General features: G+C 37.3%; 3 protein-coding genes across 5 annotated transcripts; 2 read left to right on the plus strand and 1 right to left on the minus strand.

Moving 5' to 3' along the window:
• Nucleotides 1-113: 113 nt before the first annotated feature.
• Nucleotides 114-24,283, plus strand: LOC106431327 (aspartokinase 2, chloroplastic). Of its 3 annotated transcripts, none has more exons than XM_048751953.1 (14): nucleotides 114-370; nucleotides 862-1,343; nucleotides 1,431-1,513; nucleotides 1,595-1,635; nucleotides 1,711-1,865; nucleotides 1,955-2,104; nucleotides 2,188-2,283; nucleotides 2,352-2,468; nucleotides 2,541-2,660; nucleotides 2,741-2,833; nucleotides 2,896-3,018; nucleotides 3,091-3,207; nucleotides 3,280-3,342; nucleotides 24,175-24,283. In XM_048751953.1, exons 2-14 carry the CDS (start codon nucleotides 948-950, stop codon nucleotides 24,259-24,261), a joined length of 1,641 nt encoding a protein of 546 aa, XP_048607910.1. In that variant the 5' UTR covers nucleotides 114-370; nucleotides 862-947; the 3' UTR covers nucleotides 24,262-24,283. The 3 variants fall into 3 exon arrangements, with proteins under 3 accessions (XP_048607910.1, XP_013727589.1, XP_013727597.1); XM_013872135.3 differs by lacking the exon at nucleotides 24,175-24,283 and adding an exon at nucleotides 3,422-3,639; XM_013872143.3 differs by lacking the exon at nucleotides 24,175-24,283 and adding an exon at nucleotides 3,422-3,639 and having other exon boundaries at nucleotides 122-370; nucleotides 868-1,343.
• Nucleotides 6,530-7,394, minus strand: LOC111205171 (glutathione S-transferase DHAR3, chloroplastic-like). Its single transcript, XM_048751954.1, has 3 exons — nucleotides 7,181-7,394; nucleotides 6,794-6,884; nucleotides 6,530-6,692 (listed from the first exon to the last, which is right to left on the minus strand). Exons 1-3 carry the CDS (start codon nucleotides 7,251-7,253, stop codon nucleotides 6,545-6,547), a joined length of 312 nt encoding a protein of 103 aa, XP_048607911.1. The 5' UTR covers nucleotides 7,254-7,394; the 3' UTR covers nucleotides 6,530-6,544.
• On the plus strand, nucleotides 13,886-14,757 carry LOC106431381 (glutaredoxin-C8-like). Its single transcript, XM_013872182.3, has one exon. The coding sequence runs from the start codon at nucleotides 13,985-13,987 to the stop codon at nucleotides 14,393-14,395; it is 411 nt and encodes a 136-aa protein (XP_013727636.1). The 5' UTR covers nucleotides 13,886-13,984; the 3' UTR covers nucleotides 14,396-14,757.
• Nucleotides 24,284-24,315: the final 32 nt, after the last annotated feature.

Raw genomic sequence — 24,315 nt, forward strand, 5'->3', positions numbered from 1 at the left:
TTGAAATTGAGTGGGGCCAAGTCTTTCTCACGTTGTGTCACTGTCGAGACTATTCTCATATCTAAAATAAGTGCACGAGAAGAAGAAGTAACATGTCGTCATTGTTTCACTAAATAACACATTCAAAAAAATGTTAGTGGCTTACCCGAGGCTGAAAGGGTATCTCGAATCAGAGATTGAATCTGGACCGTGCAATTCTGAGAAGGGCAACACAACCACAGTGTTGTGTCTCCACGTCCTCTTAATTGTGTCTTAAGCGCCGTTTTCACTTCTTAAACACAAAAGAATCATTATTTCCTTCGGAGCCTGGCCGGCGAATCCGACCGGTCGATACAGCTGTGTCCGAAGGAATCAAAGAGGTTGAGTTGAGGTACTTGCCTACATTCATCGTCTTCATTTGGATGCATGCTCTTAACAGTGTTTTGATCTTTGTTACAATCACCATTTGCTATTTTCTTTTTAATTTGTCAAATGATTTATAAGTTCTTCCATTTAGGTGATGAAGAAACAGATTTTCTTGTTGTGCATGCCTTAGATTCTTGATTATAACAGATCCATTTGAGTTTTGACTCCTTACCAAAGAACTCTGTAAAAAAAAGTGTTCCTCTTTTTGTTTTTTTGAACAAAAGTGTTACTCTTATTACTTATTATGATCGCTTGTATAATTGGTTGTTTGATTTTATTTGAGAAGTAGTCTTCATGTGTCTCTCCTAGTCAACTCACATTGTCCTAAATGGTTAAAGAAAGAGTTTTTCATAATCAACCCGTGACAGAGTTCTACCTAATTGTTAAATCATTATAATATTTAGATCCCATGAGAAAGACATGATCTTTTACTTCTTATTCTATTACTTTCTGTAGTTGCAGGCTCTCCATTTGAACAGTCACAGCTGTATCATTCGTCGAGATCACAACACTGAGTTTAAGCAAGCTTCACTGTTAAGTTAATGGCGGCTTCATTGCAGTTGTATGGAGTTCAAACTCCAGGGCTTGCTTTAAGTTCAAAAAGGCTTGAGTTTGGCACAAAGGGGATCTGTAACTTCTCAGTCACTCCCACCTCGAGTAGCGCAATCTTTAGAACCGTAGAGCATTCTTGTAGGAACACACCTTTGAGAGTTAGCTGTGAAGCTGCAAGAGTCGATTTGATTGAGAGAAAACAGACTGAGACGAGGAGTGTAAGCGGAACCGGCAAAGAGCTGACGTGTGTGATGAAGTTCGGAGGCTCATCGGTGGAGTCAGCAGAGAGGATGAAAGAAGTTGCCAATCTTATACTCAGCTTTCCTGATGAGAGGCCTGTTATTGTGTTATCAGCAATGGGCAAGACTACTAATAAGCTTTTGAAGGTACCAAAAAAAAAACATTCTTAATCTTTTCTACTTCCTATTGGTATAGTTAGTTAATTATTTTCTTGGACTTTTGGGTTTCATTAGGCTGGGGAGAAGGCTGTTACTTGTGGTGTCACAAATGTAGAAAGTATTGAAGAACTGAGCTTTATTAAGGAACTCCATTTAAGGTAGTATGAAAACAATGTTTGTCATGTTCTTGTGATTGTTATTTAGTGCTCACAGTAAAACAAAACTCTGTGTGTGTTCAGAACTGCTCATGAGCTTGGAGTGGAAACAACGGTTATTGCACGTAAGTGTCTTGTTTCTTGTTTCTATCTGTTAAATTTTTGTTTCTGAATCAACTTTCATGGTTAATCAATGGCAGAACACCTAGAAGGACTACACCAGCTACTGAAAGGCATATCGATGATGAAAGAGTTAACCTTACGTACAAGGGACTACTTGGTTTCGTTCGGAGAGTGCATGTCCACAAGGCTCTTCTCTGCGTACCTCAACAAAATTGGCCACAAAGCTCGTCAAGTATGTTTGATTTATATAGTTTCCTTGTTTGTCAAACATATTAAAGTGTCATTACTTTGATGAGTTGTGTTCTTGTTTGTTGTTGGCAGTATGATGCATTTGAGATTGGGTTTATAACCACAGACGATTTCACAAACGCTGATATACTTGAAGCAACGTACCCTGCAGTCTCCAAGACACTACTTAATAACTGGAGCAAGGACAAGGCAGTCCCTGTAGTTACTGGCTTCCTCGGAAAGGTTTTCATAATTTTTCTGAATGTTTCACTTACTGTTACTGTGTGACTATTGCAAGGCTTTTTGCTCATGAGTTGTATCAACAGGGATGGAGGTCTTGTGCTATAACGACGTTGGGAAGGGGTGGTAGTGATTTGACAGCCACAACGATTGGTAAAGCGTTAGGACTGAGAGAGATTCAGGTATAGGTTTAAGCCAAGATTGCATCATACAGATCGAATTTTGATGATCAAATATTACTCTGGTGTAGGTTTGGAAAGATGTGGATGGAGTTTTGACTTGTGATCCCAACATATACTCTGGAGCTCAGTCTGTTCCATACTTAACGTTCGATGAGGCAGCTGAGCTTGCTTACTTTGGTGCTCAGGTAGATTATCTAAATTGCTGATGAGATCTTTTTCTGTCTGAATGGCTGATCAGATTTCTTCATTCACTGCAGGTGTTGCATCCACTGTCCATGAGGCCAGCAAGAGACGGTGACATTCCCGTTAGAGTTAAGAACTCGTACAACCCCAATGCTCCAGGAACTGTCATCACCAGATCCAGAGACATGAGTAAGGTTTGTGAAACAATGGTAATTTTTAAACTCAATTATATCAAAAACTATCAATCACCTCTTCTTCTCACTCCTTCTCGTAGGCTGTGCTGACAAGCATCGTTCTGAAACGTAATGTGACCATGCTGGACATAGCAAGCACTCGAATGCTCGGTCAATATGGTTTCCTCGCCAAGGTAATCTACCTAGATAATGATTAGTATTACACTACAATCATACATATTGTCTCTGTGTGCAGGTGTTTACCACATTTGAAGATTTAGGCATATCAGTGGATGTTGTGGCAACAAGTGAAGTTAGTATATCTCTGACATTGGATCCAGCAAAGCTCTGGGGTAGAGAGTTAGTTCAGCGGGCAAACGTAAGTCTCCGTTGATACTTTTTTTGTGAGGGTCATTGTAATATCTGTAAAATGATTTGGTGTGTGAAACAGGAGCTGGATCATGTGGTGGAGGAGCTAGAGAAGATTGCTGTTGTTAAGCTGCTTCAGCGGAGATCAATCATCTCTCTCATAGGAAACGTTCAGAAATCATCACTCATATTAGAGAAGGTGAGTGATCTAGTCTTTGCGGTTGGCTTTTGATTATGAAGTTAATGTGAATGGAATGAATGATCGAAACAGGTTTTCAAAGTACTTAGAAGCAATGGAGTGAACGTGCAGATGATCTCACAGGGTGCATCTAAGGTTTGAAACTCTACTGCTACATGTGTATATAGTATTGTTATGGTTTGATAATGAGTGTGGAATGTGTGTTTTTTTACAGGTAAACATTTCATTGATAGTGAATGATGAAGAGGCAGAGCAATGTGTGAGGGCTCTTCACTCCGCCTTCTTTGAGACCTCTTCTTAATGCAAACGCAGAGCTTAGAATGTGTCTACTAAAGACTTGGAACTACTTCACATTCTTCTTGTTCTAGTTGTTGTTGTGGTACGGTTATATTGTGTTTCAAACTCTATAATCAATAAATTTCTTTCAACAAACATAACGGTCAACAAAAAAGAACAAAGAGTGTGGAAAAGTGGGGGTTAATCAAGAAGGTGCAGACTTTGAATGAGAATTAAATTCCGGAAATACCCTTCCTCAAAAGCATATACACAACCTGACTCTCTATAACTGGGATTCTCTTTATTGCTTGGATGCTCACTGACACGCCAGGCCTCTCAGCAACTCTAAAGAAGCTTCTTGTTCGGGCGGTAGTTTTCCTCCTATGGGGAGAAAGGAACAGCAGACTCCACAATGGTTCTCCAGCATCCACATCCGTCTTGTTCAGTAAGATCGACAGGACTTTGAGAGACACCCTCTTTGTTCGCTTATTCCATAAGCGTTGTCAAGGACTCTTATCTTAGTGGTTTAGGTTCGCCTAGACCATATTGCCTAATCCATAGTTTGTTCTAGTTCCATTTTGGTTTTTTTTTTCTTTTTAGTCATATGTAATCTTGCTTTAAAGCCCTTGTAAATCTATTTTTGTTCTTTTTTGGTATAATATTCACATTTTATCAAAAAAAAAAAAAAAAAAAACATATCCACACCTCTTGTTTCATCAAGGGTTATATAACCGTCTAATTAACCGAGCAGCTGGTCAACAAAAAATACACATGTAACACATCTGATGACATGTGTGTTACGGAAGGCTTCTTCTGTTAAGAGCACCATTAACCCTAGCACCCCAAATGGGGTGCTTATTTTTTTTTTTTTTTGGTTTTTTCTCTGATTTAAAAATAAAAAATTTAAAACGAACCAATCGCGGGCTGCCACGTGTCAGTGGGGCCCGCAAAACAGTTCAAGCATCGACTCCAGATATGGCGTGTTTGGCGTCTCTTCTTCTCCTTTTGTGGTGGAACCCACCCCTAAGCACTTCTCTTAGCTCCTGCATTAATCCTGCTCTAACGACTTTCGATTTTTATTTTATTGTCCGACAAGCGTAATCCCACGAGATTGTTTTTTAAGTACTACCTTGAGCTAAAGATTTAGTCCTAACCTAAATCAGCTTCTTCTTTTTTCTTTTTTTTTAAACCTAAATCAGCTTAATTTTTTTTTTTTTTTGCTAAAATTTGGTGCATTAAATATAAAACAGGCAAAAGCATACAATAGGTCCTATTAGGTCTGGGCGTTCGGATACCCGTTGGCGTTCAGATCGGGTTTTTCGGATTTCGGTTCTTTTTGATACACCTCTTAGGTCTCATTCTTGTAAATTTGCAAGTACGGGTCGGGTTCGGATATAACACACCGGGTTCGGGTCGGTTTTGTATCACATCATAGAACCTATAAAGGAACCATATATCATTCGGATTCGGGTTATATCAGATCGGTTTGGATATACCCGAAATCAAATCTAAAATTTAAAAGCAAAACATAAGAAATATATACTTATTTATATATAATTAAGTATTTAAAGTAGTTATTTAAATTTTAAATAATTATTGTTAGATACCATATCAAAATAAATATGAAATTGAATATTTGAAATATATATTCATGTTTTATATAATTACATTGTATATTAGTTTGAACATTCGGACCGGTTTCTTCGGATATCTTTTCAGATTTTTTTGATTTTTTCGGTTTTTCGGGTTCGGTTAATAACACTTCGGGTTCGGATATGTTTTGTACCACCTTACAAGATCCATTCGGGTATTTTTTACATTTCGGACCGAGTACGAATCGGATTTTTCGGTTCAGGTTCGGTTCGGATTTCGGATTATGGATTTGATGCCCATGTCTAGGTCCTGTTACATCACTTTAGAAGCTTTTTAATTAAATCTAATTGGGGTTGGATTAAGAGAGATGGTTTTTGGGCCTGATAGCAAATAAGAATAATGGCCCAAATCAGCTTTAGTTAATTCACCAAATCTAAAAACCGATGAAGAGACATATAAGAGCATGATTATCCCTAGAAATCCATTAGGTTTCTTAATGACTATTTAAGTATTAAATTTTAGTTAAGAGTCACCTAATTTTCTTGCTCCAATGGGAGTTTCTTAATAAGGGGTTTCTTAAAAAAAAAAAAAATTAAAGATAAGATTGGAGAAAGAAGAAACACATGAGGAAGGATTCAAGAATGAAGAGAAGTGTTATTGGGAGGTTCTTCATCAATATACACTTCAGTTCTTATCAGTATACATATAGTTTGTACTATATAAATCATACTAAAGAGAAGTATTCTCAACCATTTGTGTGATGTAGTTTTTATTACCATACAAAAACAATTCTAATACAAGCGTGTCTCAAGAACACAAGAATACAAGTTTTTATTACCTCTCGAGCAGCTTGTACCGAGTGTCGTTCAAGTAAAACGACTGAGCGGTCTCCATGATCCATTTCGCCTCCTCGTCAGTGAGTTTGCTTATGAACACAACATCACCTCGGATAAACACCAAGTCTTTTGTCTCTGAAAGCTCGATGTAGAAGGTGCTAGTCAGGTAAGGAGCCGCTTGAGTTCCTCTTGCTTTGTAGTCTTCGAGCCTGTGGAAATAATGTGTGGCGCTTCAACTGCCACATTAACGATCAAAGATCAAATGATGTATCTAGCAAAGATTCAGCTTCACATACCCACCACCATATCAGGTAAATAAACTTTTCAAGACTAACTAGTTTGCTAGCGTTGGTCCTAACTAAGTAGTAAAGAATGTCTTTTTCAAGTAAACCCATCTCAATCATTGACTCTAACTGTCAGATAAAGTTACCACACACCTTGACCAAAAATTGTAACATAACCATTTCCTCTCCACAATAGAATGACAAAGTATCGGCTGCAATTACAACATCAAACCGATAAACGTGGAGAAGATCTTTGACCCACTGCACACACAAATTAAAAGTTCTTAACTGGAAGTTACAAATTTTCAGCCAAGAAAACTATTAGGTACACAACATAGGACTGAGAAATTACACTGAAGCCTTTTCGGGTGGGGTTGCTAGAGGAGGCTCAGGGTACTTGTCTTCCAAAGTCTGTGTTATCACATCAGAATCCGGAACCCATTTCTCATCAAACTTCACCACTGGGACTTTTCCTTCTGCACTAATTTTCAAGAACCTGTAAACATTTAAACAAGAATACAAGTAAGGAAACCACTGTCATTTAATCAAGAATCATGTAATCTTTAAACACATTAAAAGGAGATCCCAAGCACTCACCACTCAGGCTTGTTACTCAAATCCACCATTTTCATGTCATAAGGCACATGCTTCTCCTCCATAGTCAACAACACCCTTTGGCAAAAAGGGCCTACCAACAAAAATTATGCATATACTCAATTCGTGAAGTAAAAAATAACCCTCGAGACTAGACTAGAAGCAATCAAGTTTGCATTTTTATATTTCTAAATTTGTTTTGATAGTTTCAGATTTCTAAACTAAGAAACAGTCTAAGCACAGTTTGACAAAAAAAAAAAAACAGTCTAAGCACTAATTAAGGTAACACACAAAATGCTTTAAGTATCTATCTGCAAGGGAAAATTAAGGAAAACATGAATAAAAATTGCAGCTTTATCATCTACATTTTCCGAGAGAAAGAGAGCTAACAGTCTCCGAGCTTGTTGGGTGTAGTGATGGAAGCTTTGACGCAGATTTCGAGAGGAGCAACCGCCATAGCCATCGTCCCGAACCGGGCGGTTCTTCTCGGCTTAATCAAACCGCACCGCTTGATAAATCCTGCGCGACTGACCGGCGCCGATAAAACAACGGCGGTGCTTGGTTGAAACCTAAGGCTTATCAGAGAGGGAGAGAGTGATTTGGTAGCTGAAGAAACGAAAGGAGAGTGCTTTTGTTGTTAACTTAGGAAAGATTGTATCGTCCAGCGGAGAAGCCAGAGGAGATGGAGACGACGACAGAAGACGGAGAACACGAGAGAAACATAAGAAAAAAAAAAGAAAAAAAAAATGAAACTTAGGGAAGATTGACACGTGTTCTAAAAAACCCATTCTAAATCGGTTACCAAAGTCACCTATTAAGGATCGATTACTCTTATTTTAATTACTTTTGATTTAATTAAATCCCTGATTTTCTTAAAAACCCCACTTAAGGATCTGGGATAATGATGGTCTAGTGTTCTAACTCTTCCCTTGATTTTAGTTAAAAACTAAGAAATAGTTTCTTATATTCTCCTAAGAACCCCGCCCTAAAAAACCCGGGATAATGATGCTCTAACTCTTCCCACACACTTTAAACTCTACTTATGTCCTAATAAGCATGCTTTTAATTTATTTAAATGTGTAAAAGAAAATCAGAAATGTAACCTATGAATATCTTTTTAGGAGTTATATTATTTTATTGCAGATTAGTACCTATGAATTTTCGTAACAAGTTGTTTGTGCTGACAACAATAATATTCTAATTTGACCTTTTTCTTTTTTGGGGAGAAGTGGTTGGTCAAACATGAGAAACAAGAAGGCGAATTCGCAGATAATAAAAGGCAGACGCATGCATGGAAGCTAAAGTTGCATGTGACGACCAACTTTGTCAAACTCCCGACCTTTTTCAGGCTTTTTGTGAGCTTGCGATCTAAAACTATATGAATTAGACAGTTTTTATCTAACTGAACATGCTATTTAATTTATCACATATACATATAAAGATGTGGTAATTTCCATACATCCAAAGAAGACTCTACATTCTGCTGGTAGCAACTAAACGCTGGTTGCAACCATATTATTAATAATATGATAACTACTAGGAGATTTAGATAAATTCTATTAATGTCTTGATAATGATGTATTTACTCCATCTCCTTATGAGATTAGGATCTCTCAACCTTGTATATAAGTAGCCTATTGACCGTACATAATGACACACAAAAACTATTACTTCTACGTTCATTCCGTTATATGGTATCAGAGCAGAAAGATTCTTTGACCTAAAAAAAAAAAAACAACGATTTTTTTCTTGCCGTGTTTCTAAAAAAATATGGCGGACACTACTTCTACTTTATCTTCTACGCCAGCTCCGGTGATTACTACTTCAGAACTCTCTAATTCTTCTCTGTACTACCTTCATCCATCTGATAACCCTGGAGCTCTCATCACCTCAGTTTTGCTTCGCGGTGATAACTATACAGAATGGGCCACTGAACTTTCTAACTCAATTCAAGCCAAACGGAAGCTTGGATTTCTCAATGGTTCGATACTCAAACCAACGACTGAACCTGACCTCTCTCGATGGCTTGCAACGAACTCTATGCTCGTTGGTTGGATACGAACTTCCATTGATCCTAAAATACGCTCGACAGTAACCTTTGTTCCGGATGCTCATAAACTCTGGGAGACTCTACAACGTCGCTTCTCTGTCCGCAATGGAGTTCGGATCCATCAGCTACGCGATGCAATTGGTTCATGTCAACAGAATGGCCAATCTGTTATAGACTATTATGGTCGGCTTACCAAACTTTGGGAAGAGCTTGACAATCTTGCGACAACTCGTGCGTGTACCTGCGAAGCTGCACCAGATATTGAAAAAGAACGAGAAGAGATTCGGGTTCATAAATTCCTCTTTGGACTCGATGAATCTCGTTTTCGAACTATACGATCTCAGATTATTGATGAAGATCCTCTACCTGATATGAACAATGTTTATTCACGCATAATTTGGGAAGAGCAACACAACAACTCCGCTCGTACTACAGAAGTTAAGAATGACGCTATTGGATTCTCTGTTCATTCTGAGACACCGAAACAGGACTCATCACCAACTGCAGTAGCTCCCCGAAGCCGTGATCCAAATAGACTTTGCACTCATTGTTCTCGAACAGGTCATGCCCAGACTGAATGTTTTCTTCTTCACGGATACCCTGATTGGTGGTATGAACTACAAAAGACTACTGGAGCAAATTTTTCTGGCCAACGAGGACGTGGAGGCCGGTTCTCTAATACTGGAAACAGAGGTCGTGGTCGTGGTCGTACTAATCATACCCGAGCTGTGACCAACAATGCAACGTCTGCACCACTAAACAATCTCAACAACGACCAGATCTCGCAAATCATTCATCTACTTCAATCTTCTCAGCAAAATTCTAGCATCTCTACTGAGAAACTAGCTGGTAAACCTATATTTAGTGATGTGATCATTGACACAGGTGCTTCGCACCATATGACAGGAAACCTGTCTCTTCTAATCGATGTTGTTGACATACTACCATCGTCAATCCGATTTCCTGATGGACGATATTCTAAAGCACAGAAGAAGGGCACTATTAAACTCAGTCGTGACTATTACTTGACTGATGTGTTATTTGTTCCTGATTTCAACTGCACATTGATCTCAGTGTCGTGTTTACTCAAACAAACATGATGCATAGCTATATTTACTGATACTTTGTGTGTATTGCAGGACCGTTTTACGAAGACCCTGATTGGAACGGGTGAAGAACGTGAGGGGGTTTATCATTTTACTGGAGTCACAGCTGCAAGTGTCCACCGAACTGTGTTGAAGAATTCTTCTACCTCAGAACTCTGGCATCGACGGCTTGGTCATCCATCTTTCCGTGTTTTATCATCCTTACCGTTTTTAGATAACTTAGTTTTTGATTCAGAACAAGCTACGTCTTGTGAAATTTGCTTTAGGGCCAAACAAACCAGTTGTGTTTTTCCTGATAGTTCAAATAAAACTTCTTCTCCATTCTCTTTGATACATTGTGATGTTTGGGGACCTTACCGTATTCCATCTTCGTGTGGAGCAAGATATTTTTTAACCATCGTCGATGACTACTCTAGAGCCGTATGGATTTATTTAATGCTTGAGAAGTCAGAGGTCTCTGGTCTTTTACAGTAGTTCCTTGCCCTTTGTCAACGCCAGTTTAATCGAGCAGTTCAGAAGATACGGACTGATAATAGGTCTAAATTTATGTGTCTTGCGTCTTACTTCAAGAAACAGGGCATTGAGCATCAAACCTCCTGTGTCGACACACCTCAGCAAAATGGCCGCGTCGAACGGAAACATCGCCACATACTCAATGTAGCGCGAGCATGTCTCTTCCAAGCACGCCTACCTTCCACTTTCTGGGGCGAGAGCATACTAACGGCGGCTCACTTGATCAATCACACGCCATCACAGGTCTTACATGGCAAAACACCATACGAGCTCTTGTTTAACAAGAAACCAGATTTTGATCGACTTAGAGTTTTTGGATGCTTGTGTTATGCACACCGACGGTCCAGAGTTAAAGACAAGTTTGGTAATCGTAGCAGAAAATGTATCTTTGTTGGTTACCCATATGGCAAGAAAGCATGAAATCTATATGACTTGGATACACAAGATTTTTTCACTAGTCGAGACGTGATTTTCTCCGAGTCTAAATTTCCTGGAGTCGACTCTGATGATTACGTTCGACCACCTACCAACTACTATGATGCATCAATTGATGATTGGCTTTCACCTGCTGATGAATCTAGGGGGAGTTTGCCATCTTCTCCAGCTGTGCCTGCACCTATGACTACTCCTCCTGATACTACGAACGAAACTACTCCCACTTCTCCTCCTGTGCGCTCTTCGATCCCTGTTACTACTCCTACCCTGCCTTCTATGATTCCTGATCCTTCCAGACACAATAATATACCTGAACCATCCTCTCCACCTCCATATACCTCGTCTGAACAGGCTGATGCTCCCTCACCAGGCATACCTGAGATACTTGGCCGTGGCTTGCGCCACAAGACTCCTTCTATTCTTCTCAAGGACTATGTTACACACTCTGTACAACAGGAAAATAATAAACTTTCTCACGATCTCTCCTCACCTGATCATGGTCCTCTACGAACGGTTTCAGGTACCACTCCGTATCCTATCTCTAGCTATGTTTTTGACCATTTGTTTTCAGATACCCATCGAGCATACATGACATCTATTGTTCACGACGAGGTTCCAAAGTCTTTTAAAGAGGCAGTTAAACTTAAAATTTGGAACGATGCTATGGGTAAGGAGGTCACTGCGTTTGAAGAAACTAATACTTGGGAGGTTGCTACTCTTCCTCCTGGAAAGAAAGCTCTTGGAAACATGTGGATATATTCTAATAAATATCATGTTGACGGAACGCTGGAACGACCCAAAGCTCGACTTGTGGTGCTTGGAAATCATCAAACAGAAGGAGAGGATTTCACTGAAACATTCGCCCCTGTTGCCAAACTCTCAACTGTTCGTATCATACTTAAGTTAGCAGCAGCGAATGGATGGTTAGTACATCAGATGGACGTCAGTAATGCGTTCTTACATGGGGATCTAGAGGAAGAAATTTATATGAAACTCCCACAAGGTTTCACTAGCTCGGATCCAACTAAAGTCTGCCGACTAAAGAAGTCTCTATATGGATTACGACAGTCTCCACGGTGCTGGTATGCTAAACTATCGGATGCCTTGGAAAAATTTGGCTTCTCTCATGATTATGCTGACCATTCTCTGTTCTCAAAGATACGAGGATCTGTAATTCTTCACATTCTGGTATATGTGGATGATTTTGTGATAGCCTGCAATGATGCCACTGCTCTACAAGAATTCAAAGATTATCTGCAACGGTGCTTTCGTATGAAAGATCTTGGCAAACTTAAATATTTTTTGGGAATTGAGGTTGCTCGCAATGCTTCTGGTCTTTACTTGTCCCAACGAAAGTACGCCCTGGATATTATTGCTGAGACTGGCTTATTGGGATGTAAACCGTGCTATGTACCAGTGGAGCTCAATCACAAACTTGCAGAGGCCACTGGTCCACTAGCTAATGCGAGGCAGTACCGGAGATTGGTTGGTCGACTGATATATTTGACCAACACTCGACCAGAACTTGGCTATATCGTGCACATTCTTTCTACATTTATGCAGAAACCTCTCCTGCCTCATTGGGAGGCGGCTCTCCGAGTTGTTCGCTATCTGAAAGGCTGTCCGGGTCAAGGCATTTTCTTAAAAGCCAACGACTCCCTCCATATTAGTGCCTATTGTGATTCGGATTGGTCATCTTGTCCTGCTACACGACGTTCTATCAGTGCCTACATCATCTTCCTTGGCGACTCTCCGGTTATATGGCGGGCCAAGAAACAGGATAATGTCTCCTTATCATCCGCAGAAGCTGAATATTGTGCTATGTCTGAAACTGTCAAGGAATTGAAGTGGTTAAAGGAGCTCTTTGAATCATTTCGTATGCCAAATCCTACTCCTATGCGCCTATTTTGTGATAGCAAGTCAGCCATTTATATTGCTGCAAATCCTGTTTTTCATGAACGTACTAAACACATTGAGCGCGACTGTCATCACGTGCGCGATGCTGTTAAAAAGAAGCTCATCACTACAAAACATGTTACCTCGAAGAATCAACTAGCAGACATCCTTACTAAAGCTCTACCTAGACCACTCTTTGAAGATTTGTTGTCCAAGTTAGGTGTTCGACATCTCACACTTCCAACTTGAGGGGGAGTAATATGATAACTACTAGGAGATTTAGATAAATCCTATTAATGTCTTGATAATGATGTATTTACTCTATCTCCTTATGAGATTAGGATCTCTCAACCTTGTATATAAGGAGCCTATTGACCGTACATAATGACACACAAAAACTATTACTTCTACATTCATTCAGTTATAATTAACAGTGTCTTCTTTTTTAAAAAGCTCATTCCAAGCATATTGCTGACTCCTTTATTTCCTTTTTAATAAAAATTGCCAATTTTATATATCGCCATTGGTCTATGATAAATGATTATACGAAATTCGGTTCTGATTTACATATTCCAAGTTCCAACTCATTATATGTATATATACATATATTTATGCCTAGCTATATTAGTGGGATTGATTCTCTACTTGGATCACATTCCAAACAAAATATTCCACCTCCTTCTAAGATCATAATGATCAATCATATTATTATATGTAGCTTGATTATAGAGATCTGATTAGAGGATTTGAGCATAAAGCGAAAATGGAATATAATGGATAACCACCGGCCATATCCAAACATTCTACTTCATCTCAACGTTACGGCTTTGCTCATATAATGTTGGCAGCATCAAAGTTCTAACTCAGCGTGACAAGAAGAATAGATATCTATAACAAAATTCCCTTATTGTTTTAACCTATTTAACTAAAAATATATATACGACAAAAATATTGTACTTGTATATTGCAAAGCAAAATTTGACAACATTATAAACATTAAAATATCATATATCACGAAAGCTAAACACGGCCATCAAATCAATTACTTTGTTATCATTTGGCATTTTTTTATTTTTTTTTTAAATGTACCAACTTAACTGTAGAGAAGCTCACCTTCTATAAATAGCATGCATGCGTCTCGCTCTCCCTATCCCAACCAACTCATACTCCATCTCTCTAACTTAGAAAGACAAAATGCAATACAAAACCGAAACTCGCAGCTCCTTATCCTTCAACAAGGTGAACAACATGGGAGTGTTTCCATTGGATACTCTGGTCAGGGTAGAGTCTATGGCTTCAGAAAACGCAGTGGTTATATTCAGCGTGAGCACTTGCTGCATGTGCCACGCCGTCAGTGGTCTCTTCCGCGGAATGGGAGTGAGTCCCGGCGTCCACGAGCTGGACCTCCACCCTTATGGCGTTGAAATCAACCGGGCTCTCCTTCGTCTCCTTGGACGTTCAAGCGGCACTTCCACTTCTCGGGGGGGACTTCCGGTGGTATTCATCGGTGGGAAGATGGTGGGGTCAATGGAGAGAGTGATGGCTTCTCATATCAACGGCTCACTTGTCCCTCTTCTGAAAGATGCTGGTGCTCTCTGTCTCTAATCCCAACCTAAGTCCACCGTTTTTTTCTTTCTTTCTCTTTTTATGTTGTTCTTTTTGACTCTTTTTTTGGGTTTAAAAACAAAAAAGATTAGGTTAATCATCATAGTGTTGAATTAGAGAGAGTGAGAGAGAGACGTGCATTTGTATTAAGCATAGCTCCTTGTATCCATCTTAATCACACTTTAATATAAAAATTTAGTAATATCTCGTTTTACAAGTTTGACTGTTAAAATAGCAAAATTGTATGGTCAAGTTAAGACAAGAGTAAGGTTCTTTCATGACCTATAATTATAAGATCTTAACCGTAATAACTGTTACTGTGGGGAAAAACAATAAGTCCCCCACTCCAGATTACGTGGACATCCACCAGCAATAGTCTGTGATTTTGACCGACCATTGCATCAGAAATGAGCTATATAGCCCGTAGGGCCCGCCCGTACATGCTGGTCCAATATAGCTTCACAGATTTTCTTTTTTTTTCTGACAATTATGAATACATCAAATCGCTGCAGGAGAACTAGATGAGCTTATATCTTTTAAACTATTAGAACGAGAAGTTCATCGCATTCTTTTTTGCTAAACCGTAAATATCACAAATGAATAAGAGTTCTTACGATAGTAATAACTAGAAATTGAACCATCTTGGCAAAAAAGAAGCAAAAAAACAAGATAGAGCCTATTTTTTTTACAGAGATCAACTATCTCAGCTACATAATCCCGAAGGAGTCAAATCTCTTCATGTGTCTCTTTGCTGAGATGATGTTCCTCAGCTCTCTATCGATGCCGTGGAACACAGTTGCAGCCGGTATTGATGTTTGATTGTGAACCAGATTGTTCCTCTGCTTCCACAGGTGGTAGAGCACTGATTGTGTTGCAAGCTTCCTTAGTAGATTTAGCTTTGAAGATCGGGCAACTCTGATCCAAGAAATAAGCTCAGCCCAGTTTGCGAAAGGCGATGCAGGCGGTTGGCACCTGATGAAGATCTCCCTCCAGATGGCTTGGCTGTACTCACATGAGAGGAGGAGGTGGTCTCTAGTTTCTTCGTAGTTGGAGCAGAAAGGGCAGTTTGCGGAGATAGGTAGTCCCCATGATGCAAGCCTGGAGCGTGTTGGCAGCCTATCATAGTTCGCAACCCACATGTTGAAGCTTAGCTTGGGGATTGCTCCTTTGAACCAAACGACATCCACCCAGCTCTTTGTCTCCTGTCTCGGCCTCAGCACTTCCCACGTTGTTGAGGACCTGAAATCATCACATTCGTGAGTCAGAAAGGTTTACGTTAACCTTTTAGATCAGTAAGACATTAAAGGCCTCATCATGAAAAAGAAGCAAAGTCACATATAACTAAGAAAAATATTCTATTCATTACGTAGACATTAAAACGACATGTAACGTATACATTGATTATGTTTGCTGAAGTATACGGAATCAGGATCATATGATTAACATAAAGACGCCGGACAGGTCAGAAGCAATAGTGTGAACAAGAGATGGCTATACCTCCTTGATCCATTTCAACCTCTACTGAATCAGCTACACATCTCAGTAACACTACATGTGCATCTACGTGTTCTAAATGTTCTCACTCGCACAGGATTTGCGACGCCTCACCAAAATGGCCTACGCCCAAACACACACACACCAAAAGAATCAGCCAGAAAGTTGACTTAAAACAATAAAACACACAATAAGACTTCCTTCACCATTTTGAATCAGCCAAGTCCATTAGCAGTCAAACTCATTCTGGCCCATCCCATTTTGATCCTCATCTGGCCCAATATATAACAGGTTAAAACATCTGTAATTGCTTCACAATAAGCCCCTTTATTTTCTAAATAATATCTACCTGGGGATGATACCTTGTGATATAATAAGGCAAGTGAAAACGTTGGATATATACCAAAAGAAGATATGATTGAGGAACATGAAAGGACATTGACTAACACAGAATCAGTTTGTACCATCCAATCACGATTGACTATCTAACTAAATTTTAAACAGAATACATACTCCCTTCTAGCATAATGAGATTGTTGGATTACATTATCAAACGTACGTCGAAGGAAAGAATGTCGGATAAATGGCTCATGTATATCGTATTTATGGATTCATTTTGCATCCACTGTTTATGCATATCGTATGTAAAATGACTAGTTAAATTAGCATCAATGGCTCATGAATGCCGAACAAATCTACAACGTTTTATGAATATAGAAACTCAAATCAAGCTCAAATTGTGATATCTTGGATGATTGATGGCTGTTATTAATATTGGCTCACGAACGCCACATATAATCCATAAGGTTTTATGAAATAGAAACTAAAATCAAGATCAAATCTATATTATAATAAAAGAGTTTATGCTCACTCCCCACCGCGCCATGTTAGCGTTTTGTGTACCCCACTTTAAAAAAGTGTGAAAAAATATCAAGTCCATGGCTCGAACCCGGATTATTGAGATATAAACACCAACATTTATACCACTAAGCTAAATAATACTTTGTACATTGATGGGCGAACCTAATATATATTTATGAAGGTCGGAAGCTCTTGCTTCTTCGGCTTCCTCTGAGGGTCGGACCTACAAGTGCGTTACGGGTTTCATTTTTAAATGAGATTCATCACGTTATATGAAAAAAACTCAAGTTTTCAACAATTATAGTTTTCTCATATTGTAAACTGTTGTCGTTTAACATGAGTTTGGGTTATTTTCATCACTGTCTCAAACAAGTCTGAGTTACAGAGTTGCGCCATGTGTCTGTTCGTAATCTATTTTTTCACCGGTGAACTCTTCATGTCCACATCTTAAATCGCTTGATCATAAATGTTCCTGATTTGTAGCCCCTATATAAACCATATATATATGATTCTCATCTTTGATGAACCCAATCTGCATCTCCACAAAACTCATTGATTCCTCTTTGATTTAACCAACTTCTAGAAAATGTTTCTCTCTGCCTCTCCAATTCGTCAAACCGGCGTCCCGGCGTCCGTCACTCAACCTTCGAATCTCTCCGTCTTGGTCGTAGTAGTCAGAGCATAGCCTCTGGCTTCCTCGCTTCTGGGATTCCCTGAACTTCAAGAAAGACAGGGAGTTTGTGGAAATCAAGGTTCTCTTCCTTGATGAAAAGGTAAGTTAATCTTCGATCTATAACACTTATTTAACATAATTGTTTTAATTTATTTCTTGATTCTTTGTTGAATAATATTATTTGTAGATTATGTGATTCATGGGTTTACTCCCGTCGGACGTGCTAATCATTACATGTCATCTTTGAAAGCTGGTTCCATTGTGAAAGTCGATCGTTTTGAGGTTTCTAGGTGCTCAAGCATGTACAAGATAACTGATCATCCATTCCTCATTCGTTTCATCTCACTAACCATTATTGATGAAGTCATCACAGGTGCTCCTGAGATCAATCTTCAGTCAAGATTAGACTGTTCGACAATCTCCAAGTGATTGCGAACACAAACCTAGAACTCTCAGGTATATTATCATATTGCATCTGAGTTTATATTATGTTTTGATATCATAACTGATATTTAAACTCACAGATGTGGTTGAGAAAATTCGTTCTGTCCAAGGCTCTGGCCTCACCAAAGAAACAACTCGAGTCGTTATCCGTCTCCTCATTGATCCGTAAGAAACAATCAACACATAATTCTCTTTATATTACTGTCTATATTGTGCTAACATCAATAATCAAAAATATTTCATACCCAAGATTTGTGGTCGTCTATTTATCTCCATTACTTATCAATCTAATTTTACACAAATCTTTATTTTATTGTTTAAAAGAAACCACAATAACCCAAACAATCAAACACCAAAAACTAGAATCTCAAAAAAGACGAATCATTAATGATCACCTCTCTTTTTGTCTAATCTTACAAATAAACTTCAAAACAAATATACCAAACCAATCAACTCAACTAAAAATCAACGACACATACATTGAGCCAGCTAAACAAATATAAACTACACGGCCAAATATTTAACAATTTACAAACTTACTTTCACAGATGCTTACGAAAAAGATGAAAACGACAACCAAGATCAGTGAAATTACCTAAACAAAAAAGCAGAGTAAGTTACAAACTCTGATAAATACAACTACTAATGATTTTTGTTTACATATTACCCATCAAATAAAAGAGAAACAAACACAACCACACCAGGAGATACAAGAGACAATCCCAACAGACACAAAGGCGGCAACAACATCTCCACATGCTCACTCCTCTTGTCTTATAAAAATAGCTTACATGCTCAATGTCAACATGCCAACGCTATTGTTTTCTTATGAGAAATACATATATTCGTTTAAAACTCATTAAGACCCAAATACTAATTGTCACTCATTTTATAGTTATTTATACAAGTCTTCATATATTTGTTTTAAATGTTCGGTAAAAACAACAAGTTTAAAACTAAAAAAACATATAACCAATATAATAAAAAAAAATATTATTTAATACACACAACTTACACAACTAAACTGGAGAAAAAAATATCCAGAAACAAAAGGTACTCTCAACAACCTTAATATAATTTATGTAATCTCAACAGTACAAGTAACAAATTAAAAAGACAAACAAACAATAAGTCTCAGTGACACAACAAGCAACACCACGAACTATATCAATCATATTACTAACACAGTTTAGTCTTTCATGAGTGGAGAACATTGCATACACAGTAGATCATCACAACTCTAACCCTATAACAATAAAAAAAAACTTAAAAAACATTGATCAACCCAAAACGCAAAATTCACAGTTACAATAATTCTAACAAATATTGAGATGAAACAAAAAATATGTCTACAACCCCACGCAAGCGCGGGGGCAGTGCCCCTAGTTAATAGTAATACCTGAGATGATTGGTGAATGTAATTATGGAAAGCTACTCCAATAAATGTGTGTGTCATGTAACCACAATAGTAATGGCCCTCGAACTTGTTCTTGATGTGATCTTGAAAGAGAATGGCCAACCAAAGTTTTGTAGCTTTCTTGGTGTTGGTCTCCACTGTCATCAACCTAAAAGTTTAGAGATGCTGTCAGCAACAACTAGTTCACTGCTATATGAAGGCCTTTGAAGGTTCTCAATAAAGTCACTTTCCACTAGTATTGTGTAGTATCGAGAAAATGATGGTACGTTCTATGTTTAAGCACACTTTTACAAAAGAAAGTAATTAACATTTAGATCAGGCTAGAGCATATTGTATTATTGTGATTGTAAATTATTAATAGGCGGACGTCGGCTGGCTCACAACGGTCAAAAGAGATCTAACTTTTACTGTGTTAGATTTAACTGAAAGGAATAAATGATCAAATGGTAACAAGTGAAAGGAACCTCTTGCAAATGGAGTAACACACCAAACTTGTACGTTTCTCTCTTCCTTCCGTCTCTCTTTTTTTTGTAATTTTTTGAATATGTATATGACATTTTCTTGTAACTTTATAAGTCAATGAACATCCCTCAAATGCACCTTCCTTTTTCCTTACTCATGTAATCATCTTTCTTCTTTTTATGAACTAACGAAATGTTCAGACAAAGAAGCGTTTTCTACAGTTTATATTACAAAAACTATATATGTATTTATATATGTGTGTAGTGTGTACCCGTGGGAATTATACATATATAAAGAACCCTCTCCTACTGTCATTTAGCCTCGCAAACAAAAGGCTACACGAATCTTCTTTCTCTCTCTCTCTCTCTTTAGATGGAATGATGGATCCATGCTTGGAAAGGTTTTTAAAATTTGATCAATATTTGAAGAAACAGTTTATAAGAAGAAGAAGAAGAGACAAAGTATGGAGGTGGAGAAGAGAATAATGGTCAATGGAGGCATGAAACTACCAGTTGGATACATATTTCACCCAACCGAGCAGGAGCAGGGCACTGTACAATGTGTATAAGAGGAAAGAATATATCAAAAGGAAGAAATCAGAGGAAATCAAGAGTGAGAGATGATGATGAAGAAGACTTTACTATTGGTTCCGATCATGAAACCGGTCCTCTACCGTCAGGAAGCATTATTTAAACGTTCCTCCCTAAACCTAACCTACTCCACTTACGTTTCTACCACGTCTTGATTCATTTGTTAGAGAAACAAGTAAAAGGAGGCTAGAGGAGGGTCATTTTATGAGAAAGTGTTGTGTGAGTGGAGAATTTGTTGAACAAACCAAATATATGTCAAACTTTTTAACTTTTACTTGAAGTTCTTTTAAAAATTTCAGAGTTCAAAGTGACATAGCCGTGTAAGAAGAAGTAAAGTTGAATTAAAAAAAAGAGATGTATTCTTGGATAAGAATTTGATTCCCATTTCTTTTCATACAGAATAAGAATATATAGACTTGTTTATATTAATATTTATGGGAAAATGATTTACTAATATGAGATGGAGATGAATCATTTTGTATTAAGTTATAACAAGTTGATGCACAAAAAGATTATCTTACGTGTTAAAATAAAATAAAATTATAGACTGGCGACTTATATAATAAAGATGTGTTAGATAGCATAGAGAGACAAAGTGTGTCTTAAAGTATTTGGTTACACATACCGTCTTCCCTGAGGCACGTACATTGGACCTTAACATCATCTCCATTAACCTCAGTAGCTTCACCATCTAACCAAGCCTCTTCCGGATCTTCCAGTTCCACCCATACGAAGGAGCCAACTTCATCTGTTTCTGTTTCTTCTTTTCTTCTTGTCTTGTTGGGTTGTTATGTGTTTGAAGTTCTCTCTCAATAAGTTGTTAATGCAACATGTAAACTCTTGAAAATGGTATGAAATTTAACATGATTACTGAAAAAAAACTTTAACTGTAGAAGAAGCCTGAAGAGAAGCAAGAAACTCTTAATGGTGACAAAATCATTTAATTTGTGAAAGTTGAAGACACAAGACTATATGAAAAATGAAGACACATAAGCACTAGTGGGCCTAGGTATTAAGATTTACTATGTGTTTGGGCTTATTAATATCAATTGTATGACACATAAAAAAGAGGAGAGGTTGTATTGAAATCGAAACAGATTTTATCGTCCATAATAAAAAACGAGAGAAAGAACGAGAGATCAAGAAACAATGGCGGAATCCACCTTACAACTCATAGTCGGCGACAGAGCGATGGCAGATATTTTCCAGCGATCCACCGACTACGACGACGTAGCTGCGATATTCCATAGACAGTTTCAACCTCATCCTCCGTTCAATTTCACCATTGGTAGATTCGGACACGAAAGCCTCTTTCTCTATCTCGCTCCCAGATTTGAAGACGGGACTGACATGGCGCCTAAAGCGCACCTAAAATTTGATGCCTTTTAGTTATAATTAATTTTTTACCATATTTTCATTTTTAAATATATAATCAAAACAACAATGTGTTATTAAAACTTAATTTGTCTTAAAAAACAGATTATAAAAGCATTATTCATTAATATAATTTTTGAGATAAGTATTTTCAAAATAGCTAAGTATTTTAGCCAACTTGTGTGTTTAATGATATCATCAGAATTCATTTAGTTGGTTCGGAGTTCTATTTTTAGCAGCATTTTATACAAATCTAAAAAGTAAGAAAAATCATATATTGTACAGTATAGCAGCACATATCATAAAATCATGTTAACATTAGCATCAACGTCGATTTCACTTTGTGAAATGCCTCACATAATATTGAACCAAATTTATGATAATTCTTTTTATTCAGATTTTAGAAATTCTTTTAAACATTTTATAAGAACATACTAAAGAAAAAAAAGAAGTGAGAGAGAAAAAATGTTACATTGGAGACCTGGAAACACCAAAAACTATAAATGCATACTTTTAAAAATAACTAGAATTTGCTTATTAAATGATTTAGTTGATAACATACAATTGAATAAACGTTAACGAACTGAATTGCCAATCGAGGGAATGAGCTAAAACATCATATATACTCTGGCGAATCTTGAACCTCAAGACAGTGGCAGTGGCCGTTTCGTGAGAAAGACTCATCACCACAATACCAACCCGCGACGAGGAAGAGGCGGAGGCCGATGGCGATGAAGTGGATGGGGAAAGTACAACCGATGAGTTTGATGATGATCTTGATAAAGATCCGACTTATGAACCAGGTTCGATGCTATTGATTTTTTTAATCTTGATTATGACCCTACGATGATATTGAAAACATTTTAAAATCGATCTTTATTGTTTTATTTCCATGATTTTAGAATCCGATTCTGTTAAAGGTGGTGATAAGACTGAAGACATGGTTGAAGATGTGGCGTTCAAACTTACTAGGTAACTTACAGTCTCCTCTTTTTTTGATATCTGTGGTTTTTTTGTAACGTAAAATTCTGAATTTTTTCATGCTTTCTTGTGTGGTAAAGTGCACAAGAGTTATGCAGTGTTGGTGATCATTCTTGCCTTAGACTATGCACAATGAGCATGTTGAATATTTGATTCAACTACTTAACCTTTACAATGAAGTTGTTGAAAAAAATTAAACAATGACATGGCATTATTGAATTTATTCAACATGTTGAAAGCAAAAAGAAATGGATCCCAAAAAGCGAGATGTCTATTTTGTATTGGATGTTTGTGATTTTTGATTTTTTATACTACTCTAGTTATTTGACTTTGATTATTTATAACAAATTAATTTAAAGTTTAAAGATTTTTATTTCAAAACTCATAAAATTTTATATTCTATTAATAGACACTTGTTTCGTTTGATTTGGATATAAAAACTTTTTCTAATTTTTAGTTATGTGTTTTATTTGTTGTTTTGTATGTTTGTATTTGAAGTTTAGTAATTTTATTTGTTTTACTAATACTAATTTTAGTATTATTAAAAAAATTATCTAAGAATAGAAATTCAAAATTTAATTAAAATTATTTAAAATTATGTCATTTAGTTCTTTAAGTTAATTATAATCAACATTATTATTAATATTTAGTTGTAAATTATAAAAATAAAAATGAATTGAAAATAGTGGGGGTATGGTATTGAATTTTATTAAAAACTATTGTAAAAGTTTAGAAATGAAGTAAGTGTTGAATAATTAGGTAGAAGAGAGAAAAGATGATGTGAAGTGTTAAAAAAAGAGGAGGGTGTTGAACAGTGGAAACCATTGTTGATAGTCTTGGTACAAGGGACTACTTAGTTTCATTTATAGTTCCCTTGTTTGAACATATTAAAGTGTCATCAGTTGATGAGTTCATTTTGTTGCTGGAAGTATGATGCATTAGAAATATGGTTTATAACCAGTGACGGAAACTTCAAATATAGAGTTTCACTCCTCAAAACTTCAAATTTGAAGTTTTGAAGTTCTTTTTTGGAGAGCAAAAAAACTTTATATTTTGAGTTATAGAGTGTCTTTTGGAGATGCTCTGATAGTTCCCTTGTTTGAACATATTAAAGTGTCATCAGTTGATGAGTTCATTTGCTTTTGTTGCTGGCAGTATGATGCATTTGAGATATGGTTTATAACCAGTGACGATTTTACAAATGCTGATATACTTGAAGCAACGTACCCTGCAGTCTCCAAAATGCTACTTATTAGTAACTGGAGCAAGGACAAGGCAGTCCCTGTAGCTACTGGCTTCCTCGGAAATGTTTTTATAATTTTCTGACTGTTTCACAATCATGTTATTGTGTGAATATTGCAAGGCTTTTGCTCATTAGTTTTATGTGTGTTTTGATCTCACAGGGTGCATCTAAGGTTGAAACTCTACTGCTACATGTTTATACAGATGAATATAGGTTTTATAATGAGTGGGTTTTTTTCAGGTGAACATTTCATTGATAGTGAATGATGAAGAGGCAGAGCAATGTGTGAGGGCTCTTCCCTCCGCCTTCTTTGAGACATTTTCTTAATGCAAACACAAGCTAAGAATGTGTCTTCTAAGACTTGGAACTACTTCACATTTT

The sequence above is a fragment of the Brassica napus genome, chromosome C3 (genome assembly GCF_020379485.1).
Source record: "Brassica napus cultivar Da-Ae chromosome C3, Da-Ae, whole genome shotgun sequence".
NCBI lineage: Eukaryota > Viridiplantae > Streptophyta > Magnoliopsida > Brassicales > Brassicaceae > Brassica > Brassica napus.